Source organism: Asterias rubens, chromosome 4, assembly GCF_902459465.1.
Source record: "Asterias rubens chromosome 4, eAstRub1.3, whole genome shotgun sequence".
NCBI lineage: Eukaryota > Metazoa > Echinodermata > Asteroidea > Forcipulatida > Asteriidae > Asterias > Asterias rubens.
The window spans coordinates 13,945,267-13,968,234 of NC_047065.1; the positions used below are offsets into that span (position 1 = coordinate 13,945,267).

Consider the following 22,968-nt stretch of genomic DNA (forward strand, 5'->3'; position numbering starts at 1 on the left):
TCAAAGTATAAAATGAAAGTAAAATTTTCTATCATCAATACATTTGACATCAAACTCAAAAGAGGAAGTTAACGTTTTTAAGTACATTTGATTATGAGCAAAAGTTTACTACTCTGGGTCTAAAAGCATTTTACATACACAACTAACTGTGCAAGTCTCCCGCATATTCTAACTTGTTGACCTGTTAAAGTATGCGAGTTTATGATGCGTTAAAGCATCGTGTGTGGGACAGAAAAGCGCTCACAAGAATGTTCGAAATATGCTCAAGACTTGCCAGGTCTCTTGTGGGTCTTAACACAAACACTTGTTCCACAATGATTCTATGCACTAGGGTTTTTCTAATGAACATTGTCATGATTGTTTCTTAATATGAAAATGTCCTGGAAAAGTTCTATCACCGGGGGCCAAATTTCACAATAGCTGGTAAGCATAAATTTATGCTTAGCAGATACTATAGCATGCGAGTTGAGGTATAAGGGCACAATTGAAATGCATTGACTGCTTGAACAAAACACAGTTTTACTCACAGAAACGAGTTTCCCACTATTTTTTAAGCCACATAGAAAATTTTCTATAATTTTGATCCACATAATAGAGTGATAAGGAGTATCAATGATACATTGTACATTATGTTTGTTCATGGTGCATTAAAGGAACACGTTGCCTTGGATCGGTCGAGTTGGTCTTTGAAAAGTGTTTGTAACCGTTTGTTATAAAATTCATATGGATAGAAAGATGTTATAAAAGTAGAATACAATTATCCACACAAACACGCCTCCAAATTGCACGGTTTTCCTTTCACCTCGTCGACTAACACGGTCGGCCATTGATGGGAGTCAAATTTTTGACTCCCATAAATGACCGACTGTGTTAGTTTGCAAAGTAAAAGGAAAACCACGCATTGTTGAGGCAAATTTGAGTGGATCATTGTATTCTACTTTTAAAACATCTTTCCAACCATATGCCAAACGACTTTTTATAGACCAACTCGTCCGATCCAAGGCAACGTGTTCCTTTAAGATATCTCACCTAGCTTTGATTGGCTCGTTCATTTAGCACTACAGGACATAATCTAAAAAATGAGCCACAAACACATCATCATTATAGGTAATCCAGTGAAATATTTGCACATGGTCATCATCATCCAAGATCGCATCGCAGTTTTTCATCCTTCCCAATCCGCCACGGCATTTCAACCCACAACACCAGACGTCTTAATGTAGAAACTTCTTCAAGCAGTTGGACCTTCTCAGTGCTCCTCATTGGATATATTGATTCCAGTCCGACTGTAAAACTCCGTCTGGACATGCGCGATGCGGACGTGGTCCCGACCAGGTGGATCGTTGAACGTCTCCAAACGATGTCCGTATTCTGACGACATTAATGTTGGGATGATCTTCACTTTCTCCTGATTGTGGTAAACACAGAAAAGGTAAATGTTAATATTGATTCAATAAATAGGCCTTATCTAAAGTTGGAACAATAAACTGCAGAGGCAGATATTTTACTTACAGATATTTTATAAAAGTAATAAACCATGAGGAAAACTTAACGAGGTGGTAGTTTTTATTTCAATTTTGGGGTGCACATAAACAAGTTTGACCCTGCAACCTCCCTATATAAATTACGTCTATATCGTTGTTTGGTGGGAGGGGATGGGGGCAGGGGTGCCAGCCAGAAGCTATTCAATCTGTCCCCGTCGTCGCACCCAATTTAAAAACAAAATCTGTGAAAAGCGGTAACACAGGGTTCATCTGAAGGGGTTGCGACTTGGTTTAAATTCACATTCATTGTTCAAATAAGGTTTCCAAAAAATTTATAAAATGTGTGCTCAATAAAAAATTAAAACTGAACTATAAAGTTTGATGTCCATTTAAAAACAAAATTTCTACAACAACAATTCTCTGAATGCAGTGAATCATCGCTTATTTATTTTTAAAAATAAATTCACAAGTCCATCATCTGGAAGAAATTTGCAATAAAATAAAAGATTATATTTTTTCAAGGTCAATCGAAGCACTGCTAATAAGTAATAAAAAATATGAAATAGGTCGTTAAGTGCAACAATGTATTCCACATGTGATGTTGTAATCTTGAATAAACCTTTTTTTTTTTTTTTTACAAACATTTCTTTTTAGAGTGGCAATTTAATACTTCATAAATTATTAAGTTAAAAGAAGAAACAGAAACATCAGTTATGCTGTTATACAACATCCAGCAAACTTACCAGGCTGGTAAATTCACCTTTGTGAGGGCAAGACAATTTCAATTTTTCTAAAGGACACTTTTAGTTGAAATTTCTAAAGGATTTATTTATTTTTATTTATTTATTTTTTTTTTTTTGGGGGGGGGGGAGGGCACACAAAGGCCAACACCAGGGCAACAGATTGTCATGGCCTCCTTAATTGCAGGCCTATAGCCTTTTGGCAGTTGGTAAACAGGCATGATATTTGGTCCTTGACATAAAGGAACATTTTAGTACAAGGGCTGACCTACTTTTCACATTGTGCTTTTAAAAAGACTTTCAGGCCATTTAATGCAGATTTTGTTAAACTTTTCTAAGAAAATTAAAGTAGAAATCAGACTAAAGTTAGATGAATATCATGCCTGGTACATACATGAATTGTAAAAGTATTTAACAGCACCACACACAACATAAACTGGCCCATCTGTGCATTGTATCCTTTTTTACTGATGTTCCCAAGTAACCTGGGCTCATTTTCATGGCTCTACAGTATGCAAAGCATCAGCATTTGAGGAAGCAGGGAACTTCGCTTACACAGCAAAATTCTCAACTAGCCCTGCAAGCGGAAAATCATGATTGTAAGCGCAGAATTCGGCGATAAGCAGAGCCGTTTGAAATTGGGCCATGGACAGTAGGCCTACAGCAATTAAAGGTTTCGTAGCTTTCATAAAAAAAACTAGAACTAAGATTTATGTTGATTTAATGGGTGTTCCTAGGGTCTACTCTATACAGACTTTGTTATATTATATAGGCCACAGATCATGTATAGGCCTAAAGGTCTTCCTCATAAAAAACAACTGGGACATGAGCGGACATTTAATGTTGATTATGGATATATTCCTAGGGTGTACCCAATGTTATTACATAGGTTTTGTTAATATACATAGGCTACGGATCATGTAATTACCTCATTATTAACAGTTAATCCTTTCGACTTGGCATGCTCCCTATCGCATCGATGAAGCTTATTGTTGTAGCCCTCTTGTTTGTGGAAGAGTCTGTCGTATGTAGAATGTGGTCTCGACTGGAAACAAACAGAAACACATCAAGGTATGGGTCATTGATTTGCTTTGTCAACAAAATACTGATTTAGAGAGAAATGCAGAAACAATGTCTACTCGCTGAGAAGTTGGGAACAAAAACTGTCATGACATTTTCCAGAGAAGTTTACGAATTGCATTATTTAAACTAGGCCTACATGTTATACATGCCATCATAGTGACTCTAATTTTTTATAGCTAACGTTAGGCCGAATAAAACCCTTACAAAATGACGTCACAAAACCGGTACCAAAATTCAAACCTAAATGTACATGATATTGAATTGTATTCAGTTGTATTACATGTATATTGTATATTATTCAAACCAACAGCGGACGAATTGTCAAGAAAAAATGAAACTAATCAAAGATTCCTTAAATATCCATGAAAAAAACTAAATTCATTATAATGCTAAACAGAATTGCAATTAGAAAAAGATAAATTAATACACAAAAGAATAAACAAACTTGTTAAAAAAAAAACATGTATAATTATAAAACTAATTCAGCAAAAAACAACAACATAACAGCAGAAACATAGTTTACAAAAAACCAAATCAGCCACCACACCTTGAATTTGGTTAGTTGCGATAACGTAACCCTCCTCCTTCCGGCCGTCGGGAGGAGGGTTACGTTATCACAACTAGAATTTGGTGTGCTAGACCATGGAGGAATAAATTAGGATTTCTCCATGGGTAGACCAATTGGCCACGACATCCCGTAGGATGGAGGAAGGAAAACACATCATGACAAAAGCATTAATGACTCAAAGACTTACAATATTTTTGTTCTTGATAGAAGGATGAAATTTGTCTTCCCTAATTTCCTGTGTTCAACTTACACAGATCATAATAAATACAAGTAAAGGCATAACAACAATATACAATATTTAGAAACAAAACAAATACAATTTACATTAAAAAAAAGAGTGAACCCTTACAAAATAAACTTATATTAATAATATGTACAGAACATAAAACTATGAAAATATTACAAAACAAGAATAGAAAGAACCTTCCTCGACATTAGCACATCAAATTCTAGTTCAAATATAGGGAAAAGTTTCCGTATGGCGCCACCACTTTTTCATTCGATATGAAATAATATAGTATCTTATTTACCTCAATTAGATAACTCTTTTTGTAAAAATTAGTGAAAAAGTGGTGGCGCCATACGGAAAGTTATCCAAATATAGTTTTAAAACTATCGGCTTTTATCATTTAGACCCAGTTCCTGGCATGCCTGGGGCACTGTATAGTCCCTTCCTTTTTCGAAATGATTGTGTCATCATTCACTATAATATAATATACGACCATGGAGAATGAGGGAAAGAGTGCAGTGCAGTAAATCGCCCATAGCAGGTTATTGACATATTGGAACGGATGGTTTAACGGATGGTTTATTATGGTTCATTCATAGAGCTCTGGAGTTCATGGTTTAGCCTAGCCCAAACTTTATGAAGGACTCAACTCTAGACCTGGCCATGTGCACAAAATGGGGTTAAGCCGACCCGCAGAAAATGTCTGGTTTGTTTACCTTCGTTGTGCTGTTGAACACGGTGTGGTCAGGGGAATCATTTCGTACTGTGGGCACGAAACTAAAAGCCGACTTTGCTGCTATGGGTTCACCATTGTCCATAAGACCAGGATAACTGTTAAGATCACCTGCTTTTTTCCTAAGATCGTCCAAAACTGCCGTAACAACCTCCATTTTTAGTAGTCTGTTTGGGATGGTTTGAGATTGAGTTAGCAAATTACAGAACTTGTGCGTCGACGACAAACCAATGAATGTGCATATGTGTGTGTGTACTCCCTCTCTCTGTGTCTAATTCCGATGGTTCGCAAGATCGTAACGTCTTGTGTGCACGTTTACAACCGGTTACCAGCGATCTGCCACGCAAAGTCCCACTTGTTGTTGAACGTTGTGTACAGAGGGGTGTGGCGTACCCTAGGCAATGCTCATGTGATGAATATTCATAAGTCAATTCATTAGGTGGCCAATCAACTCCCGCGCAGTACTTTAATATGGGCTCGGTGCTCTTTTGGACTGATCTCTTTGATACAACTCACTGTTGGAAATTATGGCTACCTCCATAGTATTATTAAATACTCTGTTTTTCTTTAAAAGAAGCTAGGTACATCCATCGTTAAAAGCACTGGACACTATTTACTCAAAACAAAACAAAATTGTAAGCATAAAAACTTACTTGGTAACGAACGAACAACTGGGAGCTTTAAAACATTGTGAGGAAACGGCTCCCTGGTATAGTTTTTTGAGCTTGCAAGAAGTAATTTATCGTTACAATATTTGAATTGACTTCGAGACCTTTTATACAGTTACCTATTCTGCAATGCATATAAACAGAGCAAACCCGTATAACACAACCAAGTGCAGTTTTAATTGTTTAAAAACATGTAGATAAATAAAATAACTGCAAACAGAACTATACAAAAATAAATATACTAACCTAAAAACAATATTGCAATAAAAAAAATACCATAAAGTAAGTTTTATGCTGAAAACAAATAGGTAAACGAAAAATAATACAGTGTAAAATACTTAAACCAAACTTTACAAACAAAGCAATTTATAATTAAACTGTACATAAATACAAACCAATCGAAAACATGTCACATTTCACATTTTATAGTATAGTTGTGTTTATTTCTTTCTTTTACAGTAAAAATTACAGAAAAATTACAATTCATACTTAAATAAAAATAGTAACACATAACACAATAATTGTTTTGGATGGTAGTCACGGTCTTCCTGCTTGCAACGAATTGAAGAAACATGAACTTTAGACCCACTGCAAAACCACCATGAGACAGTTCCCCCAGGTCCAATCACGTAATGTTCGATCGCCCCCTCACCAGGCCAGAAGCTCAACCTCGCTCACAGGGGGGGGTTATTGTTTCCTCGGTCTGCTAGATAACACCTGTGCCCACTTTCATAAAGTCTGTGTATAGGCACATAAAAACTGCTAAGCACAGAAGAGTATTGCTTAGCAGAATCAGGTTACCAGCCAAAATTACATTAAGTTTACATTGTTGTGATTGGTGCCCCACTAATTTATTTTGCTTAGCAAAGAAATGTGTAATAAATTTACATAGTATTTTCTTCTTAACAGCAGCTTAAGCACAAACAGTTGGTAAGCGCAAAAATCTCAAGAGAAACAGGTTACCATTTGTGGCTGGTGCCCGACTAAATTTTTGCACATTGAAGAAATGTATTAAGAAGTATTTTCTGCTTAACACTAACAGCTTGATGAAATTGGGCACAGTGCACAATTTCAAGGCTATGTTGCCCTGACTGAAAGTGTGCGCTTAAAGTACATAAAATCGTATGCCAATACAGTGCCGCTGAGCGCCAAATTCCACGGTAAACGCAGCTCCATGAAATTGGGTCCCGATGACATCTCTAACAAAAAATCATCTCTCTAACAATTAGTTAGATCATACTAAATAATCATAACATACAAAGTGAAGGTCTGTTTCACTGAGTCATCAATACGAGGCAATCAAAAGATGAAAAATGAGTTGCATGACCAGCTCTGACCTTTTCTTCTCTACCTTTTTTCAGGACACTGCACCGATCAGACACAAGATAAAAACATTTATAAATTGTTGGTGCTATAGATGAGACCATCCCATTTGACGCGGTACTGCGAGGAGGTCGGGTTGTTCGTGTGTACTCTAGTAAATCCTATTGAGTAACCCTCAGCAAAGCAGAATTAAAGTTTTGAGAGTGACTTTTAGTTCCAATTTTGATATTACAAAAGAGTTTATAGGCTGTGACTTTGGGTTTGAGACACCAATAAAAAGAGAGGAAATTCTCGAGACGGGCTCTTCAGCAAAGCAGAACTTTTTGAGAGTGACTTTTACTTCCAAGTTGAATATCACAGAACGAGTTTATATGTATATGCTGTGACTCTGGATTGGACACCGATCAAAAGAGAGGATCGTTTCAGGACAATATCCTGGTATCTCTGTTGTATTCTCCATTCTCAAAACCAAGTGCACGGGAATCATGATCAAGGGAATCGACGCAGCAGACAAGCGTGAGGAGGACGGTGGGTGGGGCTGGGCCATCGTAGGTGGTACTTTCTTCGCGTTGTTCATCAGGGTGTCTACTGTGAAGGTACTCGCCGTTCTCCTGCCGAGCATAAGGGACGATCTGGAGATAGATACATCGGTTATTGGTTGGGTTATTAGTGCGATGCTGACGCTATCCGACTTCACAGGTTAGTTGTGTTTGTTTAAACCATTTTACAGCTATATATGATTTGAGGCATTGCATGGTGATGTATCAATATATATTTGATTTGCAGTAACACCATTGTGTATCTACACAGGTAGTGATTGTTCTTAGCAAACTGTCTTTCTTTAATCTACTTCCGCGGAGTAGATTTATCGGATGTTCAGGAGACTTCTAAGTTTTATCGACGGTTGTTTTGAAAATTTTAAATTGCATAAAAGTTCACCGACAACCAGGTGGGATTCGAACCCACTACCTTTGCAGTTCTATAGCAGTGTCTAACCAAACGCCTCTCCTCGACAGCTCTTCCAGCGGCTGTGATGTGTACGCGATGCGGTCACCGCCTGGTGGTGATGACGGGAGGATTGCTCGTCAGTGTCGGGCTCGTACTCTGCTCTCTGAGCATGGGGGTTTGGTCTCTTCTGTCCCCGCTCGTTTTGGCAGGTATTTTTACTCAAATCATCAAATTATTTTATAATGTGTCTGTATGTGAAAGGTTTTTAAATGAAGTGTAAAGGATTGGTATAGGACACAGAAACTACTCGCAGAGAGTGTTTATGTTTTGTGTGATCAACAATCATGAAACAACAAACCTGTGAACATTTGGGCTTAAGGTAGACAAATGACAAAACATGCACAATTTTCAGCATGTTCAAATAATTTTACATTCTCGTAAAATAAGCGTTCATTCTCTCTTCCCCCATACTAGCGGTTCCATAAAGAAAACAAATTAAAGTATTTATCTTTGAATTATTATTCAAAACTATTCGGTAATTAAAATTCATTCAGATGATGTCTTGCCGAACACCTAAACACATTACAAAAGAAGGGAAAACTATTATCTAGACTTTACAGAAGAACAAGTCGGAATTGAATTCAGGATTATACAGATACTGCGTGTGTGATGGGGAGGGGTGTAAGACTTACCAATGCAAGTAACTTCAGAGTAACATACTTCTTTTCTGATTTGGGGTTTATCGAAGAAAAACAATACTAGAGTGGGACTCGAACCAATGACCTCCGGATTATTACGTGCCGGCGCTCTACCAACTGAGCTATCTAGCCCTACATATTTTAACACTTTTTGCATTTTGTATTGGTTATAGGTGTTGGCATGGGCCTAGTAGAGAATCCAACTATCTCCATGGTCACCGTTTACTTCAACGAAAGGTACGCCACAGCTACCAGTCTCGCATTGACCTCCATCCCAATCGGCATCATGGTGGCCCCACTCATGACGCAGTTCCTCTTAGACACCTACGGATGGAGAGGGGCACTGCTCATGTGGGGTGGAATATCGCTCCATATGTCGGTATGTGGAGCTCTGCTAAGACCGGTCGCTACCGTGGACTCAGCAGACGGGGATATCGTGGTGTCTCCTTCAGCAACGGTAGCGGTATCAGACGGGAGTTGCAAAGCGCGCTGGAAGCAGTTCGTGCGGGCTAGCCACATGTACCTTCTCAAAGAATTCAGTTTCTTCACTATTCTGTGCATCCTGTGCTGTGAGAGACTGTGTTTTATGGCGTGGATGATCTACCTTGTCCCTCATGCCATCCAGGAAGGGCTGACTCCATACCAGGCCGCCGCGCTGCCCTTGGGCGCGGGCTTCGCTAACTTCTTCGGTAAGGTCATACAAGGTTTGTTCGTGGACAGTAAACTCATCACGTCAAACTCTTTGCTCTGTGCCACTGCTTTTGTAGCGGGTCTATGCCTGATGTTGGACCCACTGGCCGGCACCTTTGCCGGTCGGTTCGTCTTGGGGGTTGTGTACGGCCTGGCCGTGGGTACCCTATTCCCACTCGGTGTCACGGTCCTCAAGGACCTGGTTGGAGAGAGTAGATTCATCTTGGCGCTTGGTTGGTGTACATTTATAATGGGGATTCTTCGGATGCCTATGGGATTCATTCCAGGTGAGTTATCACATCACCTCATTGTCCTTATGTGGAGATACTGTCGGTTCTTTGTATAACACTATAGGAAATCTTCATCAATAGCATTGACCCACCCTTCAACCAATAAGGACTGTTACAAGTTGCCCGTTGTCCCAAAACCTAATTGGATAAAACCGACTACCAGTAATTGTATAGACTATGGGCTAGATAAAATCCAAATGACAACTTTCATAAAGGACGCTCACCGCTTAGCCACACCACACCTGCAACTTTAATATCTCCTGGAAATTGAACTAAAGTCTGCTGCCACCTAGCGTTCAAAATGTCTCACCTTGTTGGATGGAGTTGTTTAAAAAAAACTCCCACCTTCCAGTATTGTGACAACATTAATTTTACAGTGTAGTTACATTTAAACAATAGAAAACAAACCTCTTGAACGATGAACCATCACAAAAAATTCGGATCATGTTTCTAATCTTGAAATTTGCCTTATCTTTGGTTAATCGGTACCCTTCATTATAAAAAAACAATCATTCAACTGTTTTATGCGAATTTCCCACAGGACTAATAACAAAAGCTCTTTAAAATGTCACTATAGCATTAACTATTGAAGGTTAACATAACAGACGTAATTAAGTTCCCGTCAATTATTATTTCCCGCCATCTCTAAAAACCTCAGGTTTGCTGTATGACGTCAGCGGCAGCTACGACGCGTCGTTCATCAGTCTGGGGGCCGTAGAGATGCTACCAGTCCCTCTGTTGATCATTGACCTAATACGTCGGCGTAGCAGGTGGTTCCAATCGAGACGAGACGCCCGGAGAGACGACTACGAGATGCTCCTTGGTGACTCCGTGGCGCGTGGGCCGGCAGCTCGTTGGGGGAACAGTGACTGACGAATGACGAGGCTACGGCTCATTGATCGCTTCTCTGCGTCTGTTCTTACAAAATCTACTGTAATAACGTCAATGACTTCGGTTTTTCAATTGGGGGGGGGGGGGGGGGGGGGGTCAGATGATCTCATAAAGTTGGTTCTTCTCACCCATACACTCTTGCTTTGCTGCCCTCTATCGAGCTCATTAATCCATGAACCAAGAGTCACACGTAAAGACTAAACAGCAAACAGTTGTCCGTCGGTCGCACAAATCAAAAGTTTAATTATCATGTTGACAACTTTGTTTGAATCTGTCGAAAAAAGGCGAAAGCCAAGGGAGAGGGTTAGTAGGCAAGTGAGTTCATGGTCCTTTTCCAAGCAACGGCTAGGCTACATGGGTTCAGGTTTAGGCTCATCTCCTGCTACACCGACTATCGTGCTTTATATCCACGGTTTCGGCAATTATTTTAAGTGTCCTCACAAGTTTTTGATTTATTTATTATGTATGGGATATCTGCCGACCTAGATCAACTGCCACCGGGAGCACGTCGCTATCCTACTTCCGGGGTGACACATCATACCCCGTTAACGTTTACAGTCTCAGTGAAGGTTTCAAGCTTGGGTATACAGCGGCGTGAGCTAGCGCAGGAGCTTGTAGGTGGGACACAGGGTGATGGGGAATGTTTTTATAGGCGGGGTGGATGCATGTCAGAGTGATTGGGAGCCCCCTGGCTAAGCTGCTGATCCACTAGGGCTTTGGTTGCAGAGCAGAGTGCCCTACTTTCCAAATCTCACAACTTCTTATCATTTCTAAAATTGGTGGCACTGTGTATACTTTATGTCCTCTAATCCAACATGCACTCGGGTCTGCCATACGACAATCAACCATTAAACCAAACTTTCTTAGGGCCATGTCACAAGCAGGGCAATTTACAGGCAACCAGTTCTAGGCAATCTCCAAGAAGACAAAACATTCACATGTTCATTTCTACATAATTGTCTTGGGGACAGTACCATAGTATAAGAACAACTATCTGCTGTACTACCAAATCGTTCCTTTAACCTGCAGCGCAGTTGGTTGCCTCCAAGTTGCCTGTAAAAAAAATGGCCTCATGTGACCATAGAGCGAGGGCCCTTAGGGCCACACGAGACAGTTTATATGCAACCAATTCCAGGCAATATCCAGGAAAAAAAGCCATTCACATTAATGTTCACATACTATTCTTGGGGATCGTAAGACATTGTTTAAACAATTATTCATAAATACCACAGACAGTTTCGCTATTCCTATTGGTGGAGAGCGCGTCACGTGGGTGTGTATAAACCTTTGTTTGTGACCAGTAAAAGGTGTTGAAACTTGGGCGTGACATGCGAACTTTCACATGGGCTTATCAGACAGTTTCTGCATTCCTATTGGTCGAGAGCAACGGCCGTGACAGTTGTGCCACATCACGCGATACGCGCGACGCGCACAGCATTCCCTTATGAGGAGTTTTATAGCTGGAGGTGTGTTGTGTTGAAAGAAATCATTGAACAATTATAGTTTTTGCATTAATTTTTACTTTTTAACCGAAAAGGTATTTATGAATGGGATCAAAGTGTGTTTAATCGGTTTTCAACTAGTGGTTTAAACCCGCCGAGGCCTGGTTCTTGATAATTTTTACCTCGACTTCGTCTCGCTAAAATGATCAAGAAACCAATAGTTGAAAACCTCTTCACCACACATTGATTCCCTTACTCATGCTACCATAGAGTGGTCCCATAGCACACACTGCAGTTGGATGCCCTTCAAGTTGTTGCAAAAATTGCCTCGTGTGACAAGGCCCTTCCACTCGATTCGTATTGAGTCTGTGACTGCAAAAACTAACCCAACAAAACAAACAAGCTTCGTGCTGAAGGGCCATGTCACCATGGCAGGCAATCTTCAATATTAAGATACAAACACGCTTGATACATCGTTTTAATATGCAACTTCTTGGGGAAAAGAAAAACTGTACCTTAAGAAAAACCTTTCTCGCGGTAAGCGTGTGCATGATGGCCACATGAATCGTGGTGACCTGACGAACTTGCCCCTCGCGACAATAACCCCCATTACCTAATTTGCCGCACCATCGCTGAGGAAACGTGCACGCGTATAGAAGGTTATCAGTGGCCTATAGTATATAGTCCTTGCTCTATGGTATAGTTTGCCATTGTTTGTCATCCAATATGGCGGTAAATGACGTCATGTTTAATTCATCTGTTGATCCAATGTCTTTATGAATGTAACAGCGGTCCTCCCCGGGGGGGGGGGGGGGGTTGTCCTTTCCCACCCCCACACGCACGTTTTCAGCAGGTTGGCAAATAATTACCCTCTTTCCAATTACTAACAAGGTTATTAATCCCCAGCCTATAGTATTGTCAAGCTCATTAATGAGCTGGAAATACTCAATCAATTTGACAATCTCATCTAGAAAAAATGGCTGGTTTTAATGGGTACTATGAACTAATTGGTAAGGCGTCCAATTTATTCAACCACTGGTGAAGTATTGTATACACTTGAAGACACTGGACACTATTGGTAATTGTCAAAGACCAGTCTTCTCACTTGGTGTATCTCAACATATGTATAAAATTACAAACCCGTTAAAATTTGAGCTCAATTGCTCGTCGAAGTTTCGAGATTGTAATGAATGAAAAACACACTTGTCACACGAAGTTGTGTTCTTTCATAATTATGCTAGTAGTATATATAATGCGTATTTGAACCCGTTTTCTGAAGGAGGGTCATGACCCTCAGACATGAGGGTCATTGTGGGTCTTCGACGGTAAGGGGCAAGGGGGCATTTACCTAAAGCGTATAGGTTGAATGGTGGGTTGGTTATTTAAATGACGAGAAATTCAGAACCACAAACTTAGTTTTTATAGCTCCATTGTTGTCGTGATTAAATTAGCCTATGTTTTATAGCCTATGTGAAACAATTGTTAATTATATGTTGGGGGTACAATATTTTGTGATTATTATTTCAAACATATTATACATTTTTTTTTTTTTTTTTATATATTCTATACAAACATACGTTTACTTTATTGTATACAGATGACAGCAGAATGATATACACATACAATACATTATACGAGACGTATAACATTACAATAATAATAATAATACTAATTTTATGTCAAAAGCACCCAAATCAACCCATCGATGTCCAAGGTGCAGAGAGAAAATAAAACATTATGAAGGGTCGAAAGATTAACGAGTATTTGGGGGCACGTTTGAAAAAATACAAGCAACTTGATGAGGTGGTAGAATTAAGTAAGATAACAATACATAATAGTAACAGGCCTACTGAGTATTCCGTACCATTTAATTGACTTAAAACAATGTTAAAACATGTTAAATGTCATGTGTTGTGAACTTATCTGTTCCATCAGCGTTAAAAATATGGTTCAAACGAAATAATACAAGCAGTACCATACCACCCCACCCAACAGCCCCTAACTGTAAACACAGAGTTTGATGGACAATACACAATTAACGCAGTTTGTAAACACGGCTACATGACCCCTGGTAGTAGTCAACAGATGACGTCAAAGCCGATTAGTTTTCAACCAAAACATGTCCAATCGTGTGCCGCCGTGGACCGTGCGTTCTGCACCATGGGGATAATGTGACGTAACAAGACAGGTTGAAACTCGTTCAGTATTCGATCTGCCGGTCATTAATTCTTGATGGGATGTTAAAAATATATAGAAGCAACCGTCACACGTAAAAGTGTTACAGCATATACAGATTTTAACTTAATAAATATAACAATTTAATTTTTTTTTTTTTTTTATGGACAGTGGGATTATCAAAACTTTAGGAAGTTGACAGTTTATTTGTTGTTGTTTTGATGTTATTATTGCTTTTGTTGCTGTTGTCGGGTTGTGGTTGTGTGTTTGTTGTTTACGATTTCCCATCATGGCAAATATGTAACAAGTCGTTGCTATTATGTTGTTAAAAATTATTATCACATAATATTTAGTATATATATATATACAAATAAAAATAAAATAATAATAAAAAATAAAAGTGTGTGTGTGGGGGGGGGGAGTGTACAAGTTATAATATTTAAGTTGTATTATAATATTTTTCACACCATAGACCTACCGTCCTTCTAGATGTGTTTTCGTTGGTTGCTGAATAAAATACACATACACAAAGAAAGAGTCGACACAGAGCGCCTAAAACCAACCGGAACTCACCAGAACATCCCTTAAGTGGTCAACGGGCAATATACAGTTTCAAATATTTTATTCAAACGCACAACAAAATAAATAACAATAGCTTAGAATTCATTAAGTTAAACAACAGCATTTAAGAAAGGAAAACTAAAGGAGGTATTAAATAATAAGGTATAAGGCCCAATTTAAAAGAAACGGGATACAAAGTGATTTTTTATTATTATTATTATTTTTTGTTTTTATGTGTGACGAGTTCACTTATTCAAGCCCTCTTAGTATTTACAGTTGATAGAATATTATGCTTTAACAAACTTCCGTTGATAATACTGTTCTGTATTATATTCAAACAATACAATCTTGGGCGTGTAGGATTTGAAAAAAAAAAAAAAAAAAAAAAAAACTTTCATCATTTAAACATAATAAGTTTAGCATCCTTTATCGAAAAATTCAGTATTTTCGTTGGACGTCTCCCGCTGTCCTCCTCTTCATTTTCATAAGCACTATCGTCTGTTGATAAATCGCTATCGTCATCTTCCTTCTCCGACTCCTCTTCATCTTCAAAATCGTCATCTTCCGTTGATTCGTCACTATCGTCTTCACATAATCCCTCCTCCTCCTCCTCCTCCTCCTCCTCAATTTCTTCGCTTTCATAAATGTTATCATCTGTTGATTCATCACTATCGTTTTCAAGAAACTCCTCCTCCTCCTCCTCCTCATATCCTTCATTTTCAAGGCCATCATCATCTGTTAGTCCATCACTATCATCGTCTTCACGGTCGTCCCCCTCCTCTATCACGTCTTCATTTTCAAAATCATCATCATCATCATCTGTTGATTCATCACCATCGTCTTCATGAAGCTCCTCCCACTCCACGTCCTCGTCTTCAGAATCCTCCTCTTCTGTGGATTCACCACTAGCATCTTCGTGGAGGTCCCCCTCCTCCTCCTCTTCCTCCTCCTTATGATTTTGAATGTGTTTCTTCAAATTGTTTGAAGTGGAAAACACCTTATCACAACGGGGACAAGCTTTCGATTGGCTTCCGATACTGAGGTGCTTGTGTGTCTGTCGGTGTCGTTTCATATTGTCGCTACGCGAAAAGCTCTTCCCACAAATCGGACACGAGACCTTTACCTGTACGGGTCTAAGACGCTTCGACTCCATATTAATATCAGTGAGACGATCCAAGACGAATGATATAGTCTTCAAAGTGTACACCGACCACCAGAAAACTTTAAATAAGTCGAACCTGTATAGGTCTTACAACTTAAGATTAAAAGGTAACATGGTGAGGTCGTTGTCAAGTTCGTTTGTCGATTGTATTGATTTCTTGACAACGACCTCACCCCATGTTACCTTTTAATCTAGGTTTGAAAGACCTATACAGGTTCGACTTATTTGAAGTTTTCTGGTGGTCGGTGTACACTTTGAAGACTATATCATTCGTCTTGGATCGTCTCACTGATATTAATATGGAGTCGAAGCGTCTTAGACCCGTACAGGTAAAGGTCTCGTGTCCAATTTGTGGGAAGAGCTTTTCGCGTAGCGACAATATGAAACGACACCGACAGACACACAAGCACCTCAGTATCGGAAGCCAATCGAAAGCTTGTCCCCGTTGTGATAAGGTGTTTTCCACTTCAAACAATTTGAAGAAATACCTTCAAAATCATAAGGAGGAGGAGGAGGAGGAGGAGGGGGACCTTCACGAAGATGCTAGTGGTGAATCCACAGAAGAGGAGGATTCTGAAGACGAGGACGTGGAGTGGGAGGAGCTTCATGAAGACGATGGTGATGAATCAACAGATGATGATGATGATGATTTTGAAAATGAAGACGTGATAGAGGAGGGGGACGACCGTGAAGACGATGATAGTGATGGACTAACAGATGATGATGGCCTTGAAAATGAAGGATATGAGGAGGAGGAGGAGGAGTTTCTTGAAGACGATAGTGATGAATCAACAGATGATAACATTTATGAAAGCGAAGAAATTGAGGAGGAGGAGGAGGAGGAGGGATTATGTGAAGACGATAGTGACGAATCAACGGAAGATGACGATTTTGAAGATGAAGAGGAGTCGGAGTAGGAAGATGACGAGGGCCTTTATCACACGGCAACGACCCTGCAAGGTTTTTAACGGCCTTAAAAGAACGAGTCAATAAGGGAATCAATTTGTGGTGAAGAGGTTTTCAACTAGTGGTTCAAACCCAACGAGGCCTAGTTCTTGATAATTATTTTTACCGAGACGAAGTCGAGGTAAATTATCAAGAACCAGGCCTCGGCGGGTTTAAACCACTAGTTGAAAACCGATTCAACACACTTTGATTTCCATTCATAAATACCTTTTCGGTCAAAAAAAATCAACACTTTTTTGTCAAAAAGTAAAATAAATGCAAAATGTATCATTGTTTAATGATTTCTTTCAACACAACACCCCTCCAGCTATGAAATGGTAAGGCCCTCGGGTAAACAACTCCTTATAAGGGAATGCTATGCGCGTCGCGCGTATCGCGTGATGTGGCACAACTGTTTCAGCCGTTGCTCTCGACCAATAGGAATGAAGAAACTGTCTTATGAGCACAGGTGCAAGCTCGCGTGTCACGCCCACGTTTCAACACTTTTTACTGGTCATAAACAAAGGTTTATACACGCCCACGTGACGCGCTCTCCACCAATAGGAATAGCGAAACTGTCTGAGGTATTTATGGATACTCTTTTATTCCCATTCATAAATGCCTTTTTGGTTAAAAGGCGTAATAAAGTCAGAAACTCTGTAAAACTATGTACATGTACATGTTCGACGACCGTGTGTTGCAATGTAATGACCAAGACTAGCGCGGAGTATCCGCTCACAACCGGTTATAAACACTGGCCATTATCAAAGGTTTAAACACCCCCACTTGACGCGCGTATTTATATCAATAGTAATAATTTAGACTATTCAAAGAATAATAGATCTGCAAAAACTGCAAATGTTAATATGTACCCTGTTTATATATTTTTATTTACACATATATTTTAAAGACACTGGACACTATTGGTTATTGTCAAAGACTAGCCTTCAAAGTTGGTGTATCTCAAGATATGCAGAAAATAACAAACCTGTGAAAGTTTGAGCTCAATCGGTTGTGAGAAGTTGTGAGATAACTATGAAAGAAATAAACACCCTTGTCACACGAATTTGTGTGCTTTCAGATGCTGGATTTCGATACCTCAATTTCTAAATCTGAGGTCTCGAAATCAAATCTGTGAAATTTTAATTTTTTTTTCTGTTCCGAAAGTGTCCAATGGCTTTAAAAGCACAAAAGTAGCTAATTTGTGGAAAAATACTTCTTTCTCGAAAACTAACGTCACTTCAGAGGGAGCCGTTTCTCACAATGTTTTATACTATCAACATATTCCCATTACTCGTTGCCGAAAAAAAGGTTTTATGCTAATAATTACTTTGAGTAATTACCAATAGTGTCCACTGCATTTAAACCGCTCATACTCTGACCATGGAGGAAGGAGCTCTGACAAACGTTACAGTTGAATGACGTTGACGCAGCGCAGTGGAAAAAGGCACCATTTTTAGGGGAGTTAAAGCCATTACACACTTTCGGCACAGAAACGAAAATAAAAGTTCACAGATTTACAAATAACTTACAAGGTTTACAGAAGGTTATGGTGAAAGACTTCTCTTGAAATATTATTCCTTTAAATGCTTTACTTTTTGAGGAAACATTAAAACAACTATCAATTCTCGTTGTCGAGAATTACGGATTTATTTTAAACACATGTCATGACACGGCGGAACCTGCGGAAACAAGGGTGGGGTTTCCCCGTTGTTTTCTCCCGAATCCGATGACCGATTGAGCCTAAATTTTCACAGGTTTGTTATTTTAGTTGTGATACACAAAGTGTAGGCCTTTGGACAATACTGTTTACAGAAAGTGTCCAATGGCTTTAACGGAGTTTTGGAGACAGGGGTCTCTTGTCCATAATGTTAGCACTTAATAATGTTAAGCACTTAAATACATTTAACGTAAAGGAGTCTTTCTCAGTTTTAAGCCAATTCAGAAGTTTCCGTTCACACGCCGCCGAAGTTTGAGCCAAATCCTCCGGTACCCCTGCCGTAGTTTACGGTCGGTCAGAGCATAAATACCCGGGTTGATCGCAGAGCTGGCGTACAGAAGACACCTCAGCCAAGCCTGAGTCTCACTGGAGAAACTAGACGGCGAGATGATGTGGATATACACGTAGTAAATAGCGAACGGAAACCAACAGAGAGTGAAGACGGACACGATGCCGGCTAGCATGACGGCCGGCCTGATGTAGCGAGTCATCTGGACGTCCCTCTTCCTCCGAGTGGTGGTACCGTTGTTGGTGGCGTTACTCACGGGGCCCGGCCTCCGACCGAGCGCCACTGAGTGTTTTCCACGGCCATCGTCGGTAGTGCACAGAGACGGTGCATCGTTGCTGTTCGTAAAACTTTCGGCTGAGAGGGATGCACCCGGGTCAAGCTGGTTCGATGAAACGCATCTGCATTGTTGTTGGTTATTTGGATAACTAGTGTTGGGTCTGGGGTTGGACGTATCTCGTGGAACGGGTGGGCCCATGAACGCCATCCCGCTCGCAATTTTCCGTCTTCTTTTCAGTAGACGCGACACACCGATGAAGGTGAAGATACTGAAGATGGCGAGCAAAGCCCCGGGGATGAAGATGAGAAGAGTGGCGTACATGGTGCTAAAAGGGATATCAGCCTCGGAGGGAACATCGAGACAGTCCGAGGAGTAGTCCGCTTCACGGTTCTCTAGGGGTACACTGAGGATCCAAATGACGGCCATGATGCCGTGCCCGACTGCCGGCAAGAGCCAAGTCACGGCGATTTCTGTCGCCACGCGTTTGCACGTGTTCGCTTTGATGTAACTTTTGAAATCCCACTTCAGAAGGCGAAATCTGTCTATGCTTATCAATAATGTTATTAAGATGCCGTTATTCTCTAATACAAGTCTGAAATAGTCGTAAGCCATGCAGCCTTGCCGGCTTAGATTCCATAGCCCAAGTGATATTAAGATGTTCGCGGGTAGAGGCACTAACGCAGTGCCCACGTCCGCTACGGCCAAGCCGATAATGTAAGTATGGCAACGGTGGATTTTTAACCAGTCGTTGAATTTAAACACAATCAGAGTTGCGATGTTTCCGAACAGAGTCACTACTAGCACCAAGCTGAACGCAACGGCGAGCCCGATGTTCGGCTTGGAAACACCGGCGAGAGAGGATGTCACCGTAGCAGGCACAGCGGTTCCGTTCATGGTGTTGACTATTCTAAAAACTAAAACTAAAACTACACGTAACTGTTTTTACATTATACAGCTCCCCAGCCTCACTAACCGCCAAGCAAGCGACCACGTTATTTAATAAGAGGCAGTTGTGGCGACGCGACTATTAAAGAGTGACCAATACGTATTGCGCACCCAGGAAATGAAACAAATCCTTCTGCACATAATTCATCTTCGAAGGGCCAGAGAGACTCCGTGTCTGCTTTTAGAAGGAATAAAGTGTCATATATAATGATAGTCACGTCTTGCCCTGTAAATTAAGATTAATTCATATTATATGAGATACATATTGGCCCATTGCACTTTCTTCATTAAAGCCATTACACACTTTCGGAAGAGAAAACAAAAAGTTCGCAGATTTACAAATAACGTACAGGGTGTACAGAAGGTAATGGTAAAAGACTTCTCTTGAAATATTATTCCATGAATACTTTTTGAGAAAACATTAAAACAACTATCAATTCTCGGCAACGAGAATTACGGATTGTAGTAAACACATGTTATGACACGGCGAAACGTGCGGAAACAAGGGTGGGTTTTCCCGTTATTTTCTCCCGACTCCGATGACCGACTGAGCCTAAATTTTCACAGGTTTGTTATTCTATATATAAGTTGTGATACACGAAGTGTTGGCCTTTGGACAATACTGTTTACCGAAAGTGTCCCATGGCTTTAAGTTAATGCCTGAACATTATGACGTCACTCTTCGAGGCTCGTGAATTTAGTTGGAGTGGCGTCGAGCCCGCCTTAATAGGGCCTTTTCGTTTTCGACGACGGATGGTTCTGCGACGGTTGTTCAGCTAAACGTTGTCGTTTTCAGCACAACGAAGATTCATCCCAAGTACTGTCATAGAAATTGAGGGACGACCGTCCTCAAAGCCGACGCATGCGCAGATGACGCCAAATGTCATCTTTACCGTCGCAGAACCATCCGTCGTCGAAAACGAAAAGTCCCTAGTATTCTGGCGGTCCGCGCGTGGGACAGACAGGCCATGGTCGACTTGTTGGTCGACCATGGACTGTCTTTTGCCTGCCCAAGGTGTGCCCACGGTCAGCCAATGCTCTTTCCTTCTAATCATTTGAACCAAAATGAGGCGGCAGGCAAACACTAGACTGTTGCATTTTTGTGAAGTGCCACACAACACAACTTTCTCATAAACGTTTACGTTTGCGTAATTAAACACGTAAACGCGCATGTCATAGCTACACATTTTTACGTTCCAGGTAGACCCAATGCGTATACACGATAGTTGCTCTTTCACTTGATGCCTCTTTTTCGGGTAACCACATTTAAACGGGCGCGTAGAGTGGATCCGACAAGGGCCTGATTAGGTTCTGGCACGTTCTATTGAACATTTCCAGGAAATTTTGAGCGAGCATGAAAAAAAGGCCGTCTCGGGAAATACTGGCGCAGCGAGATTGATCACCCATTGTTTTCCGGAGAAGCTCAGGTGGTCGGTTTTAATACATTGAGCCACGGGGCGAGGATTGCCTGATTGGGGTGGGTGTTTGAAATAACCTCGTTTCATAAAGCTCAACAAACTATGACTCGCAGTTTATTTTGAGTAAATGTTTGTAATCAACTATTTCTATTTTCAAGAGCATGTTTTTATAAAATAAATAACAACTCTCCAAAATGAAAATAATAACTCCTCTCAAAAATAAACTTAAAATGAACGCTGTCAATTAAAAAATAACTATTTTACTTTTAATCAAAGTAAAAGTGCTTTCTAGGGGGAAAATAGTAGTCACCTTAATTAAAAATATATAAAAACTCCTCTTCAACATTAAACAAAAAATGAGTGCTTTCCTCCAAAATGAAGTAAAGCATAAATGCTGTCCAAAATTTGAAAAAAAACAACTGCCTTCCTGTAAACAAAAGAAATGATCTCAAGGGGAAACAACTAGTCTACACAAAGAAAAATAAAAATAAATAAATAATTGCCTTTCAGAATAAAACTGCTATCCAAAAAAAACGATAGTAACTCCTCTTCAAAATAAAAATAATTGCTCTCCACAATAAACGAGATTGTACTAATGGGTATCGCAATAATGGACCTGTCAGCTCACGTTTAATTTCATTAGTGCCTGTCAATTTGGTAGCACTGTATTGAAAAACCTAACGACCAATTTACGCATGGGTCAACGCCGCTGTTGCTATGTGTTATATTAGATATTTCTCAATCCATAAACTTGCTGACATTTTTTAAATAATATTATATTGTCGGCTCCGTACATCATCAAAACCTATAAGCGTTTTGGGTTACCATGCTGTCCATTTAAAGACACTCGGCACTTATGGTAACTAATCAAAATAAAAGTTAGCATTAAATTTTATTTTATTCATTATTCTCCTGCCATTCGATGACCAATCAAGTCAAAATTTTCACAGGTTTGTTATTCAATACATATGTTGGGATACACCACGTGAGAGTAGGTTTACTGGTCTTTGACAATTACCAAACGTGTCCGGTAGTGCCTTTAACTCCCATCTTCGGGCTGTCATTTTCTAATTTTAGAATGCCCTGTATTTTTAGTTCTTCTTGTTCGATAAAGGCACGAAGATTGATCGTTCAGCTTCCTGGATGGACTTGGTTAATGGACATCAGAAGAAACGTAAAGCCACTTGGAACCGTTGGTAATTGTCAGAGACCAGCCTTCTCACCATCTCAACATAATATGCATAAAATAACAAACCTGTGAAAATTTGAACTCAAAATTGGTCGTGAGATAAAAGGCCTCGTGAAAAAAAACACACCCTAAAATACGAAGTTGTGTGCTTTCAGATGCTTGATTTCGAGACCTCTAAAACAAATATTTGGTCTCGACATCAAATTCGTGGAAAGTTGATTCTACGTTACTTCAGAGGGAGCCGTTCCTAATACTATCAACAGCTCTCCAAATACTCGTTACCACGTAAGTTTTTGTGCTAATAATAATTTTGAGTAATTACATGTCCACTGCCTTTAAAGATTCTGGACACTATTGGTAATTGTCTAAGGCTAGTCTTCACAGTTGGTGTATCTCAACGTATGCATACAAAAAAAACCTGTGAAAATTTGAACTCAATCGGTCGTCGAGGTTGCGAAACAATAATGAAAGAAGAAAAAAACTGTCACACGAAGTTGTGT

The 22,968-nt window shown here is 39.9% G+C and overlaps 5 protein-coding genes across 5 annotated transcripts; 2 read left to right on the forward strand and 3 right to left on the reverse strand.

Moving 5' to 3' along the window:
* Positions 1-958: 958 nt before the first annotated feature.
* Positions 959-5,096, reverse strand: LOC117289542 (uncharacterized protein C5orf49-like). The gene is made up of 3 exons (XM_033770689.1): positions 4,821-5,096; positions 3,153-3,269; positions 959-1,408 (listed from the first exon to the last, which is right to left on the reverse strand). The coding sequence occupies exons 1-3, from the start codon at positions 4,992-4,994 to the stop codon at positions 1,250-1,252; spliced, it is 450 nt and encodes a 149-aa protein (XP_033626580.1). The 5' UTR covers positions 4,995-5,096; the 3' UTR covers positions 959-1,249.
* A 2,217-nt stretch (positions 5,097-7,313) lies between these two features.
* Positions 7,314-10,327, forward strand: LOC117288955 (monocarboxylate transporter 13-like). The gene is made up of 4 exons (XM_033769832.1): positions 7,314-7,527; positions 7,845-7,985; positions 8,648-9,451; positions 10,113-10,327. Exons 1-4 carry the CDS (start codon positions 7,314-7,316, stop codon positions 10,325-10,327), a joined length of 1,374 nt encoding a protein of 457 aa, XP_033625723.1.
* Positions 10,328-14,920: 4,593 nt separating this feature from the next.
* On the reverse strand, positions 14,921-15,595 carry LOC117288956 (sarcoplasmic reticulum histidine-rich calcium-binding protein-like). The gene has a single exon (XM_033769833.1). It carries the CDS (start codon positions 15,593-15,595, stop codon positions 14,921-14,923), a length of 675 nt encoding a protein of 224 aa, XP_033625724.1.
* Positions 15,596-16,065: 470 nt separating this feature from the next.
* LOC117288957 (glutamic acid-rich protein-like) lies at positions 16,066-16,602 on the forward strand. The gene has a single exon (XM_033769834.1). The coding sequence runs from the start codon at positions 16,066-16,068 to the stop codon at positions 16,600-16,602; it is 537 nt and encodes a 178-aa protein (XP_033625725.1).
* Positions 16,603-18,571: 1,969 nt separating this feature from the next.
* Positions 18,572-19,810, reverse strand: LOC117288958 (histamine H3 receptor-like). Its single transcript, XM_033769835.1, has one exon. The coding sequence runs from the start codon at positions 19,808-19,810 to the stop codon at positions 18,572-18,574; it is 1,239 nt and encodes a 412-aa protein (XP_033625726.1).
* Positions 19,811-22,968: the final 3,158 nt, after the last annotated feature.

What these genes read in the sequence shown, in the direction of transcription:
- LOC117289542 (XM_033770689.1), bottom strand. Translation starts at nt 4,994, where the DNA reads ATGGAGGTTGTTACGGCAGTTTTGGACGATCTTAGGAAAAAAGCAGGT. An exon ending in TGTTCAACAGCACAACGAAG is followed by an intron (nt 3,270 to 4,820) that starts GTAAACAAACCA and finishes GTTTGTTTCCAG; the next exon opens with TCGAGACCACATTCTACATA. An exon ending in GATTAACTGTTAATAATGAG is followed by an intron (nt 1,409 to 3,152) that starts GTAATTACATGA and finishes TACCACAATCAG; the next exon opens with GAGAAAGTGAAGATCATCCC.
- LOC117288955 (XM_033769832.1), top strand. Translation starts at nt 7,314, where the DNA reads ATGATCAAGGGAATCGACGCAGCAGACAAGCGTGAGGAGGACGGTGGG. An exon ending in GTCCCCGCTCGTTTTGGCAG is followed by an intron (nt 7,986 to 8,647) that starts GTATTTTTACTC and finishes TATTGGTTATAG; the next exon opens with GTGTTGGCATGGGCCTAGTA. An exon ending in GCCTATGGGATTCATTCCAG is followed by an intron (nt 9,452 to 10,112) that starts GTGAGTTATCAC and finishes TAAAAACCTCAG; the next exon opens with GTTTGCTGTATGACGTCAGC.
- LOC117288956 (XM_033769833.1), bottom strand. Translation starts at nt 15,595, where the DNA reads ATGAAACGACACCGACAGACACACAAGCACCTCAGTATCGGAAGCCAA.
- LOC117288957 (XM_033769834.1), top strand. Translation starts at nt 16,066, where the DNA reads ATGAAACGACACCGACAGACACACAAGCACCTCAGTATCGGAAGCCAA.
- LOC117288958 (XM_033769835.1), bottom strand. Translation starts at nt 19,810, where the DNA reads ATGAACGGAACCGCTGTGCCTGCTACGGTGACATCCTCTCTCGCCGGT.